Source organism: Salvelinus alpinus, chromosome 7 (genome assembly GCF_045679555.1).
Source record: "Salvelinus alpinus chromosome 7, SLU_Salpinus.1, whole genome shotgun sequence".
Lineage (NCBI taxonomy): Eukaryota > Metazoa > Chordata > Actinopteri > Salmoniformes > Salmonidae > Salvelinus > Salvelinus alpinus.
The window spans coordinates 31788081-31809319 of NC_092092.1; the positions used below are offsets into that span (position 1 = coordinate 31788081).

The 21239-nt window shown below is 41.6% G+C and overlaps 1 protein-coding gene across 1 annotated transcript in view; it reads right to left on the reverse strand.

The window, feature by feature from the left end:
- Positions 1–21239, reverse strand: part of LOC139580818 (urotensin-2 receptor) — a 74453-nt gene that overhangs the window by 44672 nt on the left and 8542 nt on the right. Inside the window, exons 2-3 of the mRNA XM_071409851.1 lie at positions 20097–20824; positions 19536–19917 (exon numbers count right to left, since the gene is read on the reverse strand). Coding sequence (XP_071265952.1) covers positions 19537–19917; positions 20097–20824 — 1109 coding nt within the window. The 3' untranslated portion in view covers position 19536. The remainder of the gene's footprint in view (positions 1–19535; positions 19918–20096; positions 20825–21239) is intronic.

The following is a 21239-nucleotide window of genomic DNA, read 5'->3' on the forward strand; positions in this document are numbered from 1 at the left end:
GGTTGCCACACATACAGCCACACACACACACACACAGATATGCAGAGACACACACTTACGCCCACACACAAACACACACACCACACAGAGCATCTCCCCACACACTCCAGGTACACATTTGTTCAGCTGGGAGCTGCTTAAGAAGCTCTCGTATCTTAAACGAAGCTCACACCTTCAACGACAACATTTCCTCACCACAAAGCTGAACCAGCTTCCAACTTCCACTCCATAGATTCTTCCCAGAAAAAGCACCCAGAAAGGGAAAACAGAGATGAAGAAACACAAAAGCAGAAGTTGAAGCAAGAAAACCTAAACTATAAACAGAACCCTGTTAAGATGGGAGGAGAGTGGAATATTCCCCCAGGATGGACATGTGTGCATTTAAAGTCTAGGAAAAGGGATGAATAGGTAAATATGGCGGGAGTTAAGAGTTGGGAGAGCTTTGCACTGAAGTGTGGCCTTGTGGTTACGGTGTCCGCCTTGAGAGTGGAACGTTGGGAGTTTGATCTAGAGGGCTGCATCTCGGTCCCGATAGAGATCATTATGGAGCGATCAGCATTTTTCAATATGCGGTTAGGAGCGTTAGCCTACCTATTGTATTAAAAACACCTCTGTCGCATTATATATACACCTCTGTCGAATTATACACACACTCTCAGATTCACTGCTTCAAGTTCAGTAGCCTACCTCTCCTCTCCAAGTTGGGCGTGAGAGATCAAGTGTGCTTACAGTATGTGTGGTCTCAATGAAATAGAGCAGGCTGCATAGGCGGAGTTGGGCATGCAAGATCAGGTGAACGTTGTGTCTCAATTAGGCCTAAATAGAGTAGCCTAGACTATAGCCTATGCAATGGGCGGAGAAGCACAGGACCGTTATCTTTCCAAGGAAATGAACTTCCTAAATATGATTAGGTTATAGTTTACTACATTGCCTAGAAAGAAATATTGGTCACCTACATTTGTCTCTGTCTGAAAACCGTCCTGCTCCTAAAAGGTAAGCTATAGGCAAAACGTAGCTCAAAATAAAGTGCAAGTATTTGCTCTCTTTCCAACTCTGCTCTCTTCAAACTACATCTAGCCTTTTGGCTGATATAGCCCTGTAATATGATAGAAAAATATAATGGACCATGTGAGAATCTCTGGAAATTTAACCCATTTCTTAGGTTATATTTGTACATTTTGATATTACCTATAGAGCACAAAATAGCTGGCACAGTGGCTGGCAAGCGAGGCGGGTCATATACGCCTAAAGTAACATTAGGGGACTGAAGGTGTGTTCCGGACCAGGTCTTGCGGGAGCGGGTGGGAGTCTGACAGAAAGCTAGAGGGCTGGTGCAGTATGAAAAGATGCTAGTGTGGGCGGGATGAAGAAATCAGTCCCGTGCAGACCCATAGTTCGATCCCTGTGACTGTAAAGTATGGACCCAATGCATCTCTGCTAGGCATTCAGAGTTAAGGAGATACAGTATATTGGGTTAACCTTTCATTGCTACCCATCCCGGATCCGGGAGCATCCTCATCAAAAAAGCTGACTAGCATAGCCTAGCCTAACGCGACAGGGATATCATATAATATAATTTTCATGAAATCACAAGTCCAATACAGCAAATGAAAGATAAACATCTTGTGAATCCAGGCATCATTTACGATTTTTTAAATGTTTTACAGCGAAAACACAATATGTATTTCTATTAGCTAACCACAATAGCAAAAGACTCAAAAGACCGCATAGGTAGCTATCACAAAACCGACCAAATAGAGATATAATTAGTCACTAACCAAGAAACAACTTCATCAGATGACAGTCTTATAACATGTTATACAATAAATGTATGTTTTGTTCGAAAATGTGCATATTTGAGGTATAAATCATAGTTTTACATTGCAGCTATCAAAAATATCACCAAAGCAGCCAGAATAATTACAGAAAGCAACGTGAAATACCTAAATACTCATCATAAAACATTTTTGAAAAATACATGGTGTACAGCAAATGAAAGATAAACATCTTGTGAATCCAGACAATATTTCCGATTTTTTTAAGTGTTTTACAGCGAAAACGCATTATATTAGCTTACCACAATAGCCAAACACACAAATGCATTTATTAGCAGCAAAAGGTAGCGATCGCAAAAACCAGCAAAAGATATAAAATTAATCACTAACCTTGACCAACTTCATCAGATGACAGTCTTATAACATCAGGTTATACAATACATTTACATTTAAGTCATTTAGCAGACTTAAATGTAAATGTATTGTATAACCTGATGTTATACACTTATGTTTTGTTTGAAAATTTGCATATTTAGAGCTGCAAACCGTGGTTATACATTGTGAATATGTAGCATCGAATCACCAAATTGTTCGGAGCTATTTTGGACACTCATCTAATCTGACCAAAGAACTCATCATAAACTTTACAAAAAAATACATGTTGGACAGCAAATGAAAGATACACTAGCTCTTAATGCAACCGCCGTGTTAGATTTAAAAAAATAACTTTACCATAACAAACAGCTTACGTTATAGTGAGACAGCGCCCGAAAAAAGGGCGGATAATAGGACTAAACATTTTCCACAGAAATACGAAATAACATCATAAATTGTTCTTACTTTTGCTAAGCTTCCATCAGAATCTTGTACAAGGAGTCCTAGGTCCAGAATAAATCGTTGTTTGGTTTTAGAATGTCCTTCCTCCTGTCGAATTCGCTCCACAAGGCTAGCCAATGTTGATGACGTTCCCAATTTCTCTCGACGCAGAGAACGGAAAACTCCAAAAGTCCCATTAAACATTGAATAAACTGATGAAACTCGGTTGAAAAAACCTACTTTATGATGTTTTTCTAATATGTATCAAATAAAAACAAAGCCGGAGATATTAGCCGTGTATACCGAACGCTTATCATAAGACAATATGGAGGTACTTCCCGCACACTGGTAGACAAAGGAAATTCTGGACACGTCATTCCAAGAGCTCTTGTTCGACCTCAGATCAAGCTAGACACCCCATTCCACCTTCCACTGCCTGTTGACATCTAGTGGAAGGCGTATGCAGTACATGCATATCCAAAAATATAAGGCAATTCAATAGGCAGGCCCTGGAACAGAGCATCGTTTTCAGATTTTTCACTTCCTATCTGGAAGTTTGCTGCAAAATGAGTTCTGTTTTACTCACAGATATAATTCAAACAGTTTTAGAAACTTGAGTGTTTTCTATCCAATAGTAATAATAATATGCATATTGTACGATCTAGAATAGAGTACGAGGCAGTTAAATTTGGGCACGATTTTTTCCAAAGTGGAAACAGCGCCCCCATATTGACAAGAAGTTTTAAGGACCTGTGATAGACTAGCGTTCTGTCCAGGTGGTGTATTTGTACATCAAGCTGCCTCACACTACAGAAACAAGAGAAAACCTCCAGCTAGTATGAGCCGTCCCAGCTCTCACAAGCCAAGGCTTGTGCAAAGGCTTGGTCTGTCGTTTTTATGAAAGTTTTAATTAAATCATTTTTAATCATCTTTAACCATTGGAAGTTCTGATAGCTAATGATTCCGCAACGAGGTTAAATTTTTCGGCTGGTAACGCAAGTTTGTGTCTTGGATTCCTGAAGAGGAAAAAAAAGAATTGTAGCGGTTAGCCATCACGCTAACAGAGCAAGATAACGCTAGCAGTGCTAGAGTCAAAACACCAGTGGTATTTGAGTCTACGTCTGCGCTAGGTGCGAGATTATATCTACGCAAGAGGAGGAAAATAAGGTGGAACTGATGACTGAACATAAATTCTTTGTCTGTTCTAAATGTATCATCATCAATCAGCATAGGGAAGAGATTATCTGGCTGCTAGCTCAGCTGTAGGATAAACAAGATGTGCTTTGAAGTACTTTGATGCAGCCCAGACACACAGAATTTCAGTTCTGAATGCCTCATACAGCCAAGGGGTTGATAAGTCCACTGGACAGATGGTAAGTTCAACTCCGCGGCCAGTGGGAGACTGGACACTGGCAAGGCGAAGGAGGTCGGGTGGGAGGCAGTCTGGTCAGCCTCCATATATCATAGAAGATCAGATCCAGCTATTTAACAGCTTTACCCCGCTGGAGGTGGACATACCTGCCCCGGGAGTCAGCTCTCATCCTGGGAGTACACCAACAGCCAGTAGCCATCCAGGGGCACCCGCCACAGCTCAACCGATCGCTGACCAAAGGAAACAAGGTCTTGGGGCCTCCTCCATTTCTCTGAGGTTTCCGACGCCATCCGCTGCTACTGGTACATGTGCGGTGAGTCAGGCTGGCATGAATCAAAGCACACCCCCTCCCCCCTGCCCAAAGCAGGCCTCTTCTGTTCCCCCTCTTCCTTCCCCATCGGATTCCATCGCAACCACCATCGCCGTGGGCAGCTTGATGGTGAGAGATTTTGTCACCCAGGCGTCAGTGTCCAAGACATCAACTCCCTTCACCCCACAGATCTAGCCAACTACTCTAATATTGGCACCATTGTCACTCACTTCAGATTTATTGACATTCGCTTTTGGCAATCTGAGTAACTGAAGAAGGACTACAACATTCTCTTGAACACCCTTGTTTTTACAGGGAAGCAACAGAGGACATGGAATTCGTATTATATCGCAGAGAAATAGAAGTGCAGGAAATGTAAGTAACCTAATCTATGTTCCTTTAATGCTACGAGGGTACTGTCTGCAATACTCATACGCACTGTCAAGAGTAGTAGGCTAAGGCCCAGTTCTCTGTGACATTTTAGAGACACATTTGCATACACCCACGCACTCACTCATGAAGAAGTTTTACTTTCACACACAAACGGAGCACAAAGAAGAATGAACATTAAGAGAGAATTGACATTGAAGAAGGAAAATAAGTTAAATAAATCAATTGGGACTGGAATTTACCAAAATAATGTTTAAAGGTTAAATATGTTAAATGTTAAAGTTTGAAAGCATGGGGAAATGTACAGTGGAAAATATTATTAAAGGGGGATTAGAGTAATGCAGTAAAGGGATGACAATGTTATAATGTTGTTTGCATTAAAGTATGATGAAAATAGACAATGTGTTTTAAGCCTATAGGAACAAGGCCGTAGGGTCTGTAGGAGGTTGATAATGAAAGGTTATAATGCTGAAATGTTGTAATGATGGGATGTTTAACATGTTGGGGAGTAATAAGTTAGGTTAGAGTGGGATTGTAATGGCGCTCAGTGGTGAATCGTAATATTAAAACATGTATGTTTCAAAAGATAAGGTTAATAAAGTACATTAAGAATGCTAGCCTGCATTGGAAGTTGCCTGGTCAGAGCGGCTAGGAGGAGACATCCTGTCAAGGTGGGCTTCCTGGGAGGAAAGGAGCGTTGTCCGCATTAGGTGTTAACCACTGTATGCGTCATCGGAGCAGGTGTCAGTCATGATGAGTTAGCAGAAAGAAGAATGGAGGGTATAAAAGAGCTATGATTTTTGGGAGATGGGCACTCTCTTTGAGCTTGCTAGAAAAACCTGTCGACTGCTGAAAGAAGATTTTTGCTGTATCTTTTTAGCCTAAAATATATTTTGGGACTTTTATTATACTTAGATTTAGATTTTTATACTCAGTTAAAGTAAAACTCGAGGTCTCCCGAGTGGTGCAGTGGTCTAAGACACTGCATCCGCAGTGCTAGAGGTGTGACTACAGACCCAGGTTTGATCCCAGGCTGTGTTGCAGCCGGCTGCGACCGGGAGACCCATGATGCGGCGCACAATTGGCCCAGTGTCATCCGGGTTAGAGGAGAGTTTGGCCGGCTGGTGTTTCCTCCGACACATTGGTGCAGCTGACTTCTGGGTTAGGCGAGCAGTGTGTCAAGAAGCAGTGTGGCTTGGCAGGGTAGTGTTTTGGAGGTCGCATGGCTCTTGACCTTTGCCTCTCCCGAGTCCATTTGGGAGTTGCAGCTATGGGACAAGACTGTAACTGCCAATTGGATATCACGAAAAAAGGGGGGGGAAACTATTACAATTCTAGGAGGAATCCTTAAGGTTACCTCATTGATAGAGGTTTGGTAAAATAGTTTGAGTTTTAGACGTCGTCTTAGAGACTGATCATCCTTAGGGGGAGCCAAAAAACAAAAAACATCGCCGATCCACCTTTCATTTTCCTTTTGTCTTGTCTTCCCACACACCTGGTTCCAATTCCATAATTACATGAAGTGTATTTAACCCTCTGTTCCCCCCATGTCCTTGTCCGGAATTGTTTATTGTAAGTGTTTGTGCACGTCATGTCTGGCGTGCGAAGGGTTTTTGTCCCATTGTATACATTTATTGTTTTTTGTTCACGGTGATTTTTAATATTAAACTGCGCCGTGGTAACACAGTCTTTGCTCTCCTGCACCTGACTTCTCTGCCGCCAGTACACACTCATTACAGACATGCTCGTGGTCAAGGCAGGCAGAAAGGTCAGGCAGACGGGTGCAGAGTCCAGAAACAGGCAAGGGTCAAAACCGGGAGGGCTAGAAAAAGGAGAATAGCAAAAAGCAGGAGAACGGAGAAAACGCTGGTTGACTTGAAAAACATACAAGACGAACTGGCACAGAGACACAGGAAACACAGGGATAAATACACTGGGGAAAATAAGCGACACCTGGGGGGAGTGGAGACAATCACAGGGACAGGTGAAACAGATCAGGGCGTGACATATAATGTTTAAATTGTATGGGAAATAAAAATAGACTATAGGCCTAAAATTAGACAAAACATATCCTTGACTCTTTTCTTTTATTGATATATTTTCCATTCATATTTCTTCATGCAATTAATAATTTACAATAGTTAATGCACTATTTTTCAAGCATTTATTTATTAAGCATGTTTGCGCTCCTTGCAGGTTGATATGCATCTGATGCATATGCTGAAGGAGATGCCCGGAATGTTTACTAGCGTGCACTTATATGCTGAAAGGCCAGGCGGATCTAGTGTTAAACCACCTGACCAATTCTTAAAACAATGAGACTTCCTAAATCTCTCTCAGATTATTACCAATCCCACAAGGTATGACAGCAAACACCTAGAAAAGGCAACTCTTTGATGTTATCCTCACAAATAATCCTGACAGGTATCAGTCTGATGTTTTCTGTAATGACCTTAGTGATCACTGTTTTACGGCCTGTGTTCGTAATGGCTGCTCAGTTAAACGACCTGTCCTGATTTGTCATAGACGCTTCCTTAAACTTTATAAGAATATTTTGAAGATAAATACACAACGCAGAGGATGAGAAGACTAAAAACTAGAGTACTAATGGTCAATAGGGAATTGTAAATAGGAGTTGGGTCTCAGTTCAACAGCTGTTTAGAATCTGTGGAATGTCACTCCTGAACTCAGAGCTACGTTCTGTACATTTAGTAGGGAGCAGGATACTTGTTATTTGGCCATTAGCCAAGTTGTACTGCAAGGACTTCTGTTTGGTCAACATCAGGCTAGATTGGGGGGGTTATAAATGACATCCTGTTCCTTTTTTCGGTGGAGAAAAGCTGAGGACAGGGGAGACTGAACATCTACCTCCCAGCATAACATCTTGATTTGTCCTTCTCAAATAAACCTATTTTTCTCCCCCTGATTTGCTTTGGAGTTTGTGTTATTGAAGGATAACATCAATTGCTAACAACTTTAATGAGCAAGCTTTCATTCATGACCTGGCCTCTGTGATTTGGTATAGAATCAGCTTGATACATTCTGTTGAAGACGCTAGGACACTCTTTTTTATATTTTCAGTGGTATTTTTAACAAGCACACCTCCATAAAGTAAATGAGAATTTAAAACAGGTTCAGTGCCTGGTTTGACCGTGATCTGGCAGTTAATCCACCTCAATAACACCATTTGGCGAAAGGCTTGCCACACAAATACTCAGGCTGACTGGCTGAAGTTCAGGCAAATGAAAAAAAGTGCCCTCAGGGTATTCGGAAGGCCAAAGTTAGTTAATTTAAGGAGCAGTTCTATCTCTGTGGATCTAACCCCAAGAAGTTCTGGAAAACAGTGAAAGTCCTGGAGAATAAACCCTCCTCCTCACAGCTGCCCATGTCCATTAATGTTGATGATGTGGTTGTTGCTGACAAGAAGCACATGGCTGAGGTCTTTAATCACCACTTCATTAAGTCAGGATTCCTATTTGACTTAGTCATGCATTCTTGCCCGTTCAACACTTCCTCATCTCCCAGCCCTTCTAATGCGATTAGCCCTGATGCACTTCCCTCTTTTCCCCCTGCCCCGTTACACAGCTTCTCCCTGCAGGCTGTCACTGAGTCTAAGGTACTAGAGGAGCTCCTTAAACTTGACCCCCAAAAACATCTGGGTCAGATGGTTTAGATCCTTTCTTCTTTAAGGTTGCTGCCCCTTCATCAAATGTAGAGCTTATACCGCAACAGTTTGTGGCATATGGTGGTAAACTGCGTAATTCTGTCCTCGCGCTACACTATCACAAGGGGGAGATAGAACACTGATCTATCAGTAGTCTAAACGGTGGTCAAATTTGGGGATTTTTCACATCTAGACGAGCTATTAGACTATCCTTTGGTAAATGAATGGAGGTGTGCATGTTTCTGTCTGAGAGTCTCTCTTCTCTGGCACTAGTGTCCTGCATCAGGCAACAACAACAAAAATAGCTGGTGGGTGTTGAGATAGAACTTGGGTAAATACAATGACGGAATTATACATAACATGTGGACTGACATTTTCGAAAAATAGGCACGGTGGGCTTTTGGTTTCTCTCCCTCTAAAAACATAAATAATTATAAATAACAAACTGGCTTTATTTACCACAGTGTGAAAGAGTAATACCCCCTTTAAATAAAGTGGGTTTCTGAAACATGGAGTCCTTCTTTGCTGTTGTGAAGAAGAAACTGAATGAAAGAGAGTCCAGCGAGGATAGGGAGGGGGAAAAGTTGCCCATATTTTAAAGACCTGAGTTACTTAATTATTTTATTTATGAAATGTATTAGTTCATTTAGGCAATTTAATATATTAGTTTTGACTTGGCCTATTTAGTAGGTTATTTTGCAGCATAAAGCTATATTTGTCAGCATAAAGCTGAGTGACTCAGTCATTCGTGGCTTTGGATCAAAATAAATCATTACATTAAAGAAATGTTTTGACCAAGTTAATCTGCTCATGTTGTGTGTGTGTGTGTGTGTGTATATGTTCAATTATCTGTGACATTGTGGTTACAATGAAGAATGGAAACGAAATAAATCAAATATATCTTATTCATAATGAATAATCAGATGTGTGTTGCAAGCTTGTCATTTGTCATTTTTTTGTATTATTGTATGATTTTTTTTTAGACAATACAAAACATGCACATACAAATGACAACTACATCACACCTTCCCAGACCCACACCTCAATCTCTGCCACATTACATATACATTTGAGTCATTTAGCAGATGCTCTTATCCAGAGCAACTTACAGTAGTGAGTGCATACATTTTCATACTCTTTTCATACTGCTACCATGTGGGAATTGAACCCACAACCCTGGCCTTGTAAGCACCATGCTCTACATACTGAGCTACACAGGGCACATGGCCTCAAACTGCATAATTGTGTTTCTCTCCATCACCCAGGCACTTTCAACATTTGGATGATAAAGCATTTAAAAGCTGACATTGGATTGATTTTCAGTTTTGAAGTATATCCTTTTTTGAGATGATTGATGAGAAAAGTATCATCCAACCCATTGGGAATCTCATTGCATCCTTATGTGTCATGTCTTGAAATATGCAGACAGACGGATTAAAAGTTCATTTCCATTGTAATACTTCTGACAGCCAACTTTCTAACACCGTCCATAACTTTTGGACCTTATAAAATTCCCAGAAGGCATGGATTATTATAACCTGAACCTGGTAATCAAATTTAATTTGCTGCAGGCCTAAAACCTATGGGTTTAACCTTCTGAATGAATGATTATATTGAAGATAGAAGCCACCTCTTAATAAATGGTTTAGTTGCGAGAGCTCCGAGACCCATTACCCAACAGCTTGGCTAGGTGTGATAAAAATCCCCCACAGTTTAGACGACCGATAGATGCTGCGGTCAGAGTTGAGTCCTATTGTAACGTGGCAAACTTGCAATGAATTCGAGGCTTAAGTCCTCTAAAGTTGTACATTTGTAAATCAATATCACAGACCTGATTTGCCCTAACAAAAAATGCATCAACCCTTACAAATATATATTGTAGCAAGAGGAAAGAAACGGTATATGGTGAAGACAATCAGAAAGAATGTGTCTGTAACCCTGCATTATAATATAACTTATTTTGAACGAAAGCCAGGAATTAGTGAGTCACTCAGCCCTATGCCTGGGGTCCTGCTTCTGCAGCCTATTTGAGTGTTTGTTTAATATCCTACTGATTCTGTGATCACCAAGCCGGGAAATGTTGGATAAAGAAATTTGTTATACTGTATTAAAGAATTTACAATATTGTTTCATTAGAAAAGACTCTCTGGTATTACTTCTAATTTATTTAGTGTTGTTTACACTGTTCCAAACGGGCAGAACAACTATATTGTAATCTAACAGCACCTGTTTGTCATGCAACATTTCACCTATTTCACATGATATGCCAAAAATACTTATATCCACTAGGCTAAATAGTCAAATTTTTCCTTTCGATTATTTAATTAACCTATATCATGTTATTTCAAGTTATCCCTTTGGAGCACATGCAAAAGCGATTTGGAGTTGTTGAGCTGGAGACAAAATGTATTACAATTTAATTTGAATGAACGGAATGAGGAGGATGAAGAAGAAAAAGGTGATTGAATTTAGAACAATAGAGTAAGAATTGCTCTTCGTCTGTCCCGCATGCACACAAATAAAAAGTAGATATTTTTTGTTTCACATCAATGTCGCTCTTGCTGCTGGTGATTCTCTGATCCACCTCTACGCAGATGACACCATTCTGTATACTTCTTGCCCTTCTTTGGACACTGTGTTAACTAACCTCCAGACGAGCTTCAATGCCATACAACTCTCCTTCCGTGGCCTCCAACTGCTCTTAAATGCAAGTAAAACTAAATGCATTATCTTCAACCGATCGCTGCCTGCACCTGCCCACCCGTCCAGCATCAATACTCTGGACGGGTCTGACTTAGAATATGTGGACAGCTACAAATACCTAGGTGTCTGGTTAGACTGTAAACTGTCCTTCCAGACTCACATTAAGCATCTCCAATCCAAAATGCAATCTAGAATCGGCTTCCTATTTCGCAACAAAGCATTCTTCACTCATGCTGCCAAACAAACATACCCTTGTAAAACTGACTATCCTACCAATTCTTGACTTCGGCGATGTCATTTACAAAATAGTCTCCAACACTCTACTCAGCGAATTGGATGCAGTCTATCACAGTGCCATCCGTTTTGTCACCAAAGCCCCATATAGTACCCACCACTGCGACCTGTATGCTCTCGTTGGCTGGCCCTCGCTACATATTCGTTGCCAAACCCACTGGCTCCAGGTTATCTATAAGTCTTTGCTAGGTAAAGCCCCGCCTTATCTCAGCTCACTGGTCACCATAGCAGCACCCACCTGTAGCACGCGCTCCAGCAGGTATATTTCACTGGTCACCCCCAAAGCTAATTCCTCCTTTGGTCGCTTTTCCTTCCAGTTTTCTGTTGCCAATGACTGGAACGAATTGAAAAAATCACTGAAGCTGGAGATTCATATCTCCCTCACAAACTTTAAGCATCAGCTGTCAGAGCAGCTCACAGATCATTGCACCTGTACATAGCCCATCTGCAAATAGCCCATGCAACTACCTCATCCCCATATTGCTATTTTATTTTTTTGCTTCTTTGCACCCCAGTATCTCGACTTGCACATTCATCTTCTGCACACCTATCACTCCAGTGTTAATTGCTAAATTGTAATTACTTCACCACTACGGCCTATTTATTGCCTTACCTCCCTAATTTTACCTCATTTGCACACACTGTATATATATTTTTTCTATTGTATTGTACAATATTTTTCTATTGTGTTATTGACTGTACGTTTGTTTATTCCATGTGTAACTCTGTGTTGCTTTATCTTGGCCAGGTCGCAGTTGTAAATGAGAACTTGTTCTCAACTGGCCTACCTGGTTAAATATAGGTGAAATATATATTTTTTTAAACAAGTAACATATTTTCCAGACCTAAGCTATTTAATGTATGTGTTTTATTTATTAAATTTACTTGTGGAATGTTACCGAGTAGAAAACAACAATAGAAAGAAGCATCTGGTGGCAGAGAGTCAGGCTGAGAATGGAGTGAATATGCACTCTTCTTTCTGTAAGTATGCAACAATGCTGTGGGCCAGGTGTAAATGTTTTAGCAATAAACTGGAATACAAAAGAAGCCATCCAGCCTTGATGGGCTATCAGCAGTACAATAGACACTTGCAGAGTTCAGGGACTTTACATTTACTAATGGGTGTTTGTGAGGCATGTCACTTCACCCATCACTTTGCATAACCCCACCACATACACTGTTTTCTAAGTACATCTGGATTTTCATTTGATTTAACCTTTATTTAACTAGGCAAGTCAGTTAAGAACAAATTCTTATTTACAATGATGGCCCACCCCGGCCAAACCCGGACGACGCTGGGACAATTGCTCGCCGCCCTATGGGACTCCCAATCACAGCCAGTGGTGATACAGCCTGAAATCAAACCAGGGTCTGTAGTGATGCCTAGCACTGAGACTCAGTGCCTTAGACCGCTGCACCACTCGGGAGCCCCATAACAAATTACTAAGGGAATGAATATCACTGAATGACAAAAATATTGGAATAAAGTAGGCTAATGCAATTGAACGCATCACATGCCCTCTGATGGTCAAATTAGCATCAATGGCAACAATGGCTGACAGTAAAATGTGACTCACCACCTGGATTCGGGCTTAGGTAGCAAAATTTGAAATTGTGTTTTTTACATTGGATAAAAGTAGAGACTCAGAGCTAAAAAATGGTATATCATACACTGCATTTGAGGAACAATGGGAAGGTAATTGAAAGTTGATCAACTTGTAAACTCACTTTTGAGAAAATCACTTTTGAATGTTTTGGTATTTAGTGAAGAGCTCTGCTTTGTCTACACCCATTCAGCATGGTTCACACCCTCTTAAGCTTAAGCCTCACCCATCTCGTTTCGCTCTCTGAGCGTTCAGAACGCACACTTGACACTCTGGCCAATGATTTGTTTACGTATGGATAGCATGAAAACAGCCTAACCAGCTCCGCTGGCAACAATTTCATTACTCTTTTTTTGCAGACGTTTACTGACACCGGCCATATTCAATGGGTGTTGTACACTTTAGCTTAAGACATGTAGCTAGCTAGCTAGGTAAACAATGAACCTAGCTAGGTAAACAAAGTGTACGATAACACACATCACGTAATGTTAGCTAACGAGCCAGCCAGCTAACTTTAGCTAGTTAAACAACAATGAACACAGTGCCAAATCATGTTGTTACTACCCTGCATGAATATGCTGGGAGCTAACCAACCAGGTTCAATGTTAGATAGCTAACATTAGGCTCTAACTAGAAAAGCAAATGGCTCTGGGATACGAATAATAATGTCAGCTATGGAGCCAGCCAGCTAATGTTAGCTAGCTAGTTAACAGTACACTTTAGCTTAAGACATGTAGCTATCTAGCTAGGTAAACAACGTTTAAGATCACACACGTCACGTAACGTTAGCTAACGAGCCAGCCAGCTAACATTAGCTAGTTAAACAACAATGAACACAGTGCCAATTCATGTCGTATCCCAGAGCAAACGGCTAGCTAGCTAACAGTACACTTGAGCTTGAAATGAAACAACTTTCTGTAAAAATTTGAAACGTGTAATATCTGAAAATGTAGCTAGCTAACTCTAGATTATCTTTCCTATATACATCAATATGCATGATGGATGCATCTCCCTGTCACGAATGCCATGCCACGGTTGCCCTTACTTAGAAGATTTAATCAGGAGACATGTGTTTTCTCCTTCTCTTTAGCTATCGTACTCTAATTCCGTTGATTTCAAAACTTGATCCTCCAGAAAGTGGAGAGCAACACTTATGCAGCTCCACTACACAATGCATTTAAAAAAAGCTGCGTTCGACAGGATTACCAACACAGACTGACCAGCTCTATATGGCAGACCAATCTGAACTCCTCTCTCAGCATGTCCAGCCCACTCATTATCTCAGCCAATCATGGTTAGTGGGAAGGTTGCTGGCTTTTTCTGTGGCTTAACCAACAGGGCTCGTAATTTAACAGGTTTATTCGTATTTGCAGATGGCATACAAGTTTGTTATTAAGGCACATGAAACTTCACGTGTTTATAAGGCATTTCTGCCAAAAAAAAGGCATTTTGATCATTTAAAAAATGTATGTTCAAATGGCTCTCCTGTGAAGTCATGACTTGCGACATACGCCTAGTTTCCTGAATCAGGGATCCATTGATCCACTGTATCATTGCCAAGGCTATCTCTCACCCTTTTAACCCATATTTCCTCTCTGGGGAGGTTTCCAGTGCTTGGAAGGCATCCACGGTGCATCAAGCGGATCCTAACTGTTATAGTCCAATATATATCGTTCTCTGTGTATCAAAAGTGTTGGAAAAACTTGTCAATAAGCAACTGACTGGCTTTATTGATGTCTATAGTAATCTCTCTGATATGCAATCTGGTTTCCGCTCAGGTTATGGATGTGTCACTGCAACCTTAAAGATCCTAAATGACATCACCACTGCCCTTTATTCTAAGCAATGTTGTGCTGTTATTTTTATTGACTTGGCCAAAGCTTTTGATATGGTAGACCATTTCATTCTTGTGGGTGGGTTTAGGAGTATTGGTGTCTCTGAGGGGTGTTTGGCCTGGTGTGCTAACATCCTCTCTCATAGAGTGCAGTGTGTAAAGCCAGAACATCTGATGTCTCAGCCACTTCCTGTCAACCATGGGAGTACCCCAAGGCTCAATTCTAGGCCCTACACTCTTCTCAATTTACATCAGCAACATAGCGCAGGCAGTAGGAAGCGCTCTCATCCATTTATATGCAGATGATACAGTCTTATACTAAAAAAACACTCAAACTACATTAAAATAACCTGGAGTCCAATCAATGAGACGAGATCGGAAATGTTGGTTAGAGATGCCTAGCCCTATAAAAAACACTCACAAAATGTAAGTTGACTATTCACAAGAAGCATTGCCTGATACAAACCTGATACGAACCATGCCTCGAACAAAAGAGATCTCAGAGACCTAAGATTAAGAATTGTTGACTTTCATAAAGCTGGAAAGGGTTACAAAAGTATCTCTAAAAGTCTTGATTTTCATCAGTCCACGGTAAGAGAAATTGTCTATAAATGGAGAAAGTTCAGCACTGTTTCTACTCTCCTTAGGAGTGGCCATAAGGGAAAGATGACTGTAAGAGCACAGCGCAGAATGCTCAATGAGGTTAAGAAGAATCCTAGAGTGTCAGCTAAAGAAATCTCTGGAACATGCTAACATCTCTGTTGATGAGTCTATGATACGTAAAACACTAAACAAGAATGTTGTTCATGGGAGTACACCACGGAAGAAGCCACTGCTGTCCAAAACATCTGAAAGTGCACCTGGATTTTCCACAGCGCTACTGGCAAAATATTCTGTGGACAGATGAAACTACAGTTGAGTTATTTGGAAGGAACACACAACACTATGTGTGCAGAAAAAAAGGCACAGCACACCTACATCAAAAACCTATCCCAACTGTAATGTATGGTGGAGGGAGCATCATGGTTTGGGGCTGCTTTGCTGACTCAGGACCTGGACAGCTTTCTATCCTCAATGGAAAAACGAATTCCCAAGTTTATCAAGACATTTTGCAGGAGAATGCAACATGTCTGCCAATTGAAGCACAACAGAAGTTGAGTGATGCAACAGGACAACGACCCAAAACACAGAAGTAAATCAACAACAGAATGGCTTCAACAGAAAAAAATACGCCTTCTGGAGTGACCCAATCAGAGTCCTGACCTCAACCCAATTGAGTTGCTGTGGCAGGACCTCAAGAGAGCGGTTCACACCAGACACCCCAAGAATATTGCTGAACTGAAACAGTTTTGTAAAGTGGAATGGTCCAAAATTCTTCTTGACAGTTGTGCAGGTCTGATCCGCAACTACAGAAAACATTTGGTTGAGGTTATTGCTGCCATAGTAGGGTCAACCAGTTATTAAATCCAAGGGTTCACATACTTTTCCCACCCTGCACTGTGAATGTTTATACCGTGTGTTCAATAAAGAAATTAAAATGTATAATTGTTTGTGTGTTATTAGTTTAAACAGACTGTGTTTGTCTATTGTTGTGACTTAGATGAAGATCAGATCAAATTGAATTCCAAAGGGTTCACATACTTGTTCTTGCCACTGTATTGTTGTCTCTACCTTTTTGCCTTTCGTGCTGTTGTCTGTGCTTAACAATGTTTGTAAAAATGTTGTGCTGCTACCATGTTGTGTTGCTACCATGCTGTGTTGTCATGTGTCGCTGTCATGCTCTGTTGTTGTCTTAGGTCTCTCTTCTACAAGGCACTCCTGAACACAAAGTGTTATGTTTGGGGCAAATCCAATATAACACATTACTGAGTGCCACTCTCCATATTTTCAAGCATAGTGTATGTGTATGCTCGTAATCATTAAGGAATCAGAAGTTTTTCAGGATAAAAAAGAAACCTGGAGCTAAGCACAGGCAAACTCCTAGAGGAAAGCCTGGTTCAGTCACTGGGAGATTAATTCACCTTTCAGCAGGACAATAACCCAAAAAGGGCAACATCTACCCTGGAGTTGCTTATCAAGAAGACTAAATGTTCCTGAGTGGCAGAGTTACAGTTTTGACTTAAATCTGCTTGAAAATATATTGCAAGACTGGAAAACGGTTGTCTAGCGATGATCGACAACAAATTTGACAGAGTTTGAACAATTTTCAAAATAATATTGGGCAAATATTATACAATCCAGGTGTGCAAAGCTCTTAGAGACCAGAAAGACTCCCAGCTGTAATCCCTGCAAAAGGCGATTCTAACATGTATTGAATCAAGTGTGTGAATACTTATGTAAATTGTATATTTCTATATTTCATTTTCAATAAGTGTGTAAACATTTCTAAAAACATGTTTTCACTTTGTCATTTTAGGATATTGTGTGTATATGGGTGAGTTTTTGTTATTGTTTATTAATTAATTTTGAATTCAGGCTGTAACACAACAAAATCTGGAATAAGTCAAAGTGTATGAACAATTTCTCAAGGCACTGTATCACAAACACTCAAACTTTTTGGGCATACTGATACTTAGAGAACATGATGCTGTCTATTGTCTATTTCGTCCTCCTCATCGGACGAGGAGAGGCGAGAAGGATCGGACCAATATGCAGAATGGTTCGTGCTCATGATGATTTATTAAAACCGAAACTGAACACTGAAATACAAAACAAAAAACGAAGTGCAGAAAACCGAAACAGTACCGTGTGGTGAAAACACTAACACGGTAGACAAACACCCACAAACCACACGTGAAACCCCGGCTGCCTAAGTATGATTCTCAATCAGGGACAACAATTGACAGCTGCCTCTGATTGAGAATCATACCAGGCCGAACACAGAAAACCCAACATAGAAAACACACATAGACAACCCACCCCAACTCACGCCCTGACCATACTAAATAAATACAAAATAAGGGAAAATAAGGTCAGGAACGTGACAGATGCCACAAGTTGATTTCACATATATTGCCCCTTGGGCCAGGTCTCCACGAGAACCATAATATCAGGGTTCGTATCATGCACCCAGACATCAAGAAGGTCCATCTTTGATATCAAGCTTCACAAGTTTATGTGCAACAGCACAAGCCCTCTACATGATTTGAAAACCGAGGAGTTCGCCATATTTGTGGAATTCACAATACAACTAATAACCCTTTTTGAGTTAACAACTAGCTGGCGGGTTGGTGGAGATATTCAGAGGAACATAAATTAGGGAACTTACATTGGCCACATTTCTACGGGACATAACATGCTTTCCATGTCCTTTGTTACTAATTATGACAGGGAGGACTGGAGCAATAACAGACCCAGACCGTCAGTCTCACAAACAGTTTGCCATGTTGCTGGAAATAATCCTGTCCAGTTAGGGTGAATCCTGTCTATTTTAAAAAGCGCTGTTGCTCCCATAGCAAATTAAAATAGTCACAAAAGGAAACATTATTTAGATTGCACAGTTCCATGAGGTAATTGTTTAGGGCAACGATGGCAGCAGAAATGTTCCCGACCACTTTGATAGCACGGGAGGTGGCCACAGATAATTTTTCTATGGTAACGAGGGTGTTTAAAAGACAGTTTTGTAGTCCTCCCTCAGTTCCAAGTGTCGTCCAAAGCGAATGTCATTAAACCCAACATGTGTGACGATGGTGCCAATATTAGAGTTATTGACCAAAACTGACTCAAACCAAGCTAGCCTAACTGCACCAGCAGCATTGGATGGCGTCAGGAGGTGTGGTAGGCTGGTGGTATGGACAGAAGTTGTAGCTACTGGCCGGCTGTTAGTCAATTCCCAGGGACAGAGCCGACTCCCAGGGCCGGTAGGTCTGCCTCCATTGGGGCAAAACTGTTTGATAGCCCAATCGGATCTTCCAGGATAGATGTAGACCAGCCAGACTTCCACTCTCCAGGACCTCCTATGCCTGGCTAGTGATCGGCGCTCGACTCATCGGCACCCTGACTGTAGGAGGCACTCAAGACCGAGATGCGATTCTCCTGGGTTGCAGCTTTGTGGGTGAAGTTTGATAGCAGGTCCTGCTTCTACCGCAGCTTAGCTAACAACAGGAGAATCTCTTCCTGAAGCTGCATGATGGTGATGCATATAGGGCAGACGAACCCCTGTCCATCGATCAGTTCCCCCCTTTTCCCTCCTCTTGCATGGAAATCATCTCGCACCTGTCACATTTGGGCCCAGCCATGTATAAAAACCCAGGTAGGCTAGCACTGCTAGTCTGCTAGCCAATAGGATCCAAACTCGGGTCAGGTTCGAGCAGTCCCAGCCACAAGGGCTAACCGTGATGTGGATAAAAACTTGAATCCAAACGCTAACTCAAACAATACGAAGACTAGACTAAAAACAGACTAAAACAAACTATGAATTCACATGCCAAACCAGTCAAAAAACAACAGCCTTCCCTCCAACCGGACGTGATGTAGTCTACATTACAGTAAAGCACAAGGAGTTCCCATGGGAACAAATATGTTTGGAGAGATGTGCGATAACATCAGGGGAATTGCCCAAACTACGCATGGACCTCCTATGTCATAGTCTGTTTACTAGATCTATCTCACAGGCTGACCTCGCCATAGTTACACACAACAACACACCTCTTTCACTCCATCAGACATACATTACATCACTATAAATGGGTTCACTGTTTTTCATTTCTATAAATGAGCAGACATGTGGAGATAATGCCACAATAAGACCAAGACCAGAACCTCTTCTCCTACCTCACAGGCTGTTGTTGTGCATGGTGCGCTGTGACGGCGTGTGTGTGAGCACGAAACTCTCCGTGCACTGCTGGCTGCTAGAGGACAGCGACCTCCTGGGCGAGCGCTGGAACCGGTTCCTCCGGTTGAAGTAGCTGCCCGCCGTGCAGGTACGTTGGCGCTTCCGCAGGTACTCCTTGTAGTTCTTGGTGAGCAGCGTGTAGAGGAAAGGGTTGATGCAGCTGTTGGAGTAGGTGAGGCAGGTGGTCAGATAGTTGATGTTGCGCTTGGCCTTGGTGGAGAGGTCGATGGAGGGGTGGAACTGACCCAGGAGCTGCCAGATCCAGAAGGGCAGGAAACAGGCCCAGAACAGCAGGACGATGGTAAAGATCAGGTAGAGGACCTGGAGAATAGAGAAATACAAGATGGAGTTAGAACTAGCTCAGATAGAGGACCTGTTGGACAGGGATTTACAAGATTACAGCAATCAATCACATTCACTTGTTTTACCAAAGGATATTCCTTTGGCATATCTAAATGATGGATAGGCAGGGAGATAGTTAGTTTGATTGACTGACTAACCTTCTGATTTGGTAGTTTCTTGGTTTGTTTGAAGGTTTCTGTCTGAGAGATCCAGTAGGTGCGAGCCAGCCCGATGTAGAGAAAGCCAATGATCATCCCCGGAGCCACGATGCTGGTACAGAACAGGAAAGTGATGTACACCTTATAGGACAGCGGAGAGATGGTCGGCTGGCACATGGCCTTGCTACCTACCATCATCATCTGAATCCTGAGGATCATGGGTAAAGTAAGGACCAGGGAAGCCACCCATACAAGCACTGCAATGGCTTTGCGGTAGCTCTTGGACCGTTTGACTGTGTCCAGCGGTTTGAGCACGGCAAAGTACCTCTCCGTGCTCATGATGGTCAGCGTAAAAATGCTGGCGTGCATCGTCAGGAAATCCATACTGATCAGAATCCTGCACCCTGCATCGCCGAAATACCAACCTTTCAGGAAGTACGTGCAGACAACGAACGGGATGGTCAACAGATAGAGCAGATCCGCCAAGGCTAGGTTGATGATGTAAATATACATGGACGCTGCGGAACGCATGGAGTGACACATGACCACGAGGGTGTAGATGTTTCCGGAAACGCCGACCAGACACATGAGGGAGAGTATACAGCCTATGGTGAAGGTGGCGGCTGTGTTTTCAGGAGAGGAAGGGGCAGAGTCAAAAGGCGGGTCAGTGGCGTTGGGGATCCGCTCCACCAGGACCAGCAGGGGTTTCATGGATACAGTGGTCATCGCTATGGAGGGGGAGCGGGACATGGGAGAGCAGAGAGAGATAAGCAAGGGAAATGTTATCAATCATTATTATTCAATTATATCTATTATTTGCATTTCTGAAGCAACAACAGATGTTCCATGTATATTATGGTAATTTTAGGTTATGGGAAGAAAGGAATTGGAAATACAGTGCCTTCAGAAAGTATTCATAACCCTTGATTTATTCAACATTTTGTTGTTTAACAGCCTAAATTCAAAATGGATTAAATAAATAATTATCTCACCCATCTACACACAATACGCCATAATAACAAAGTGAAAACATGTTTTTAGAAATGTTTGCACATTTATTGAACATGAAATACAGAAATATTGAATTTACATAAGTATTCACATTTATTCACAATACATGTTAGAATCACCTTTGGCAGCAAT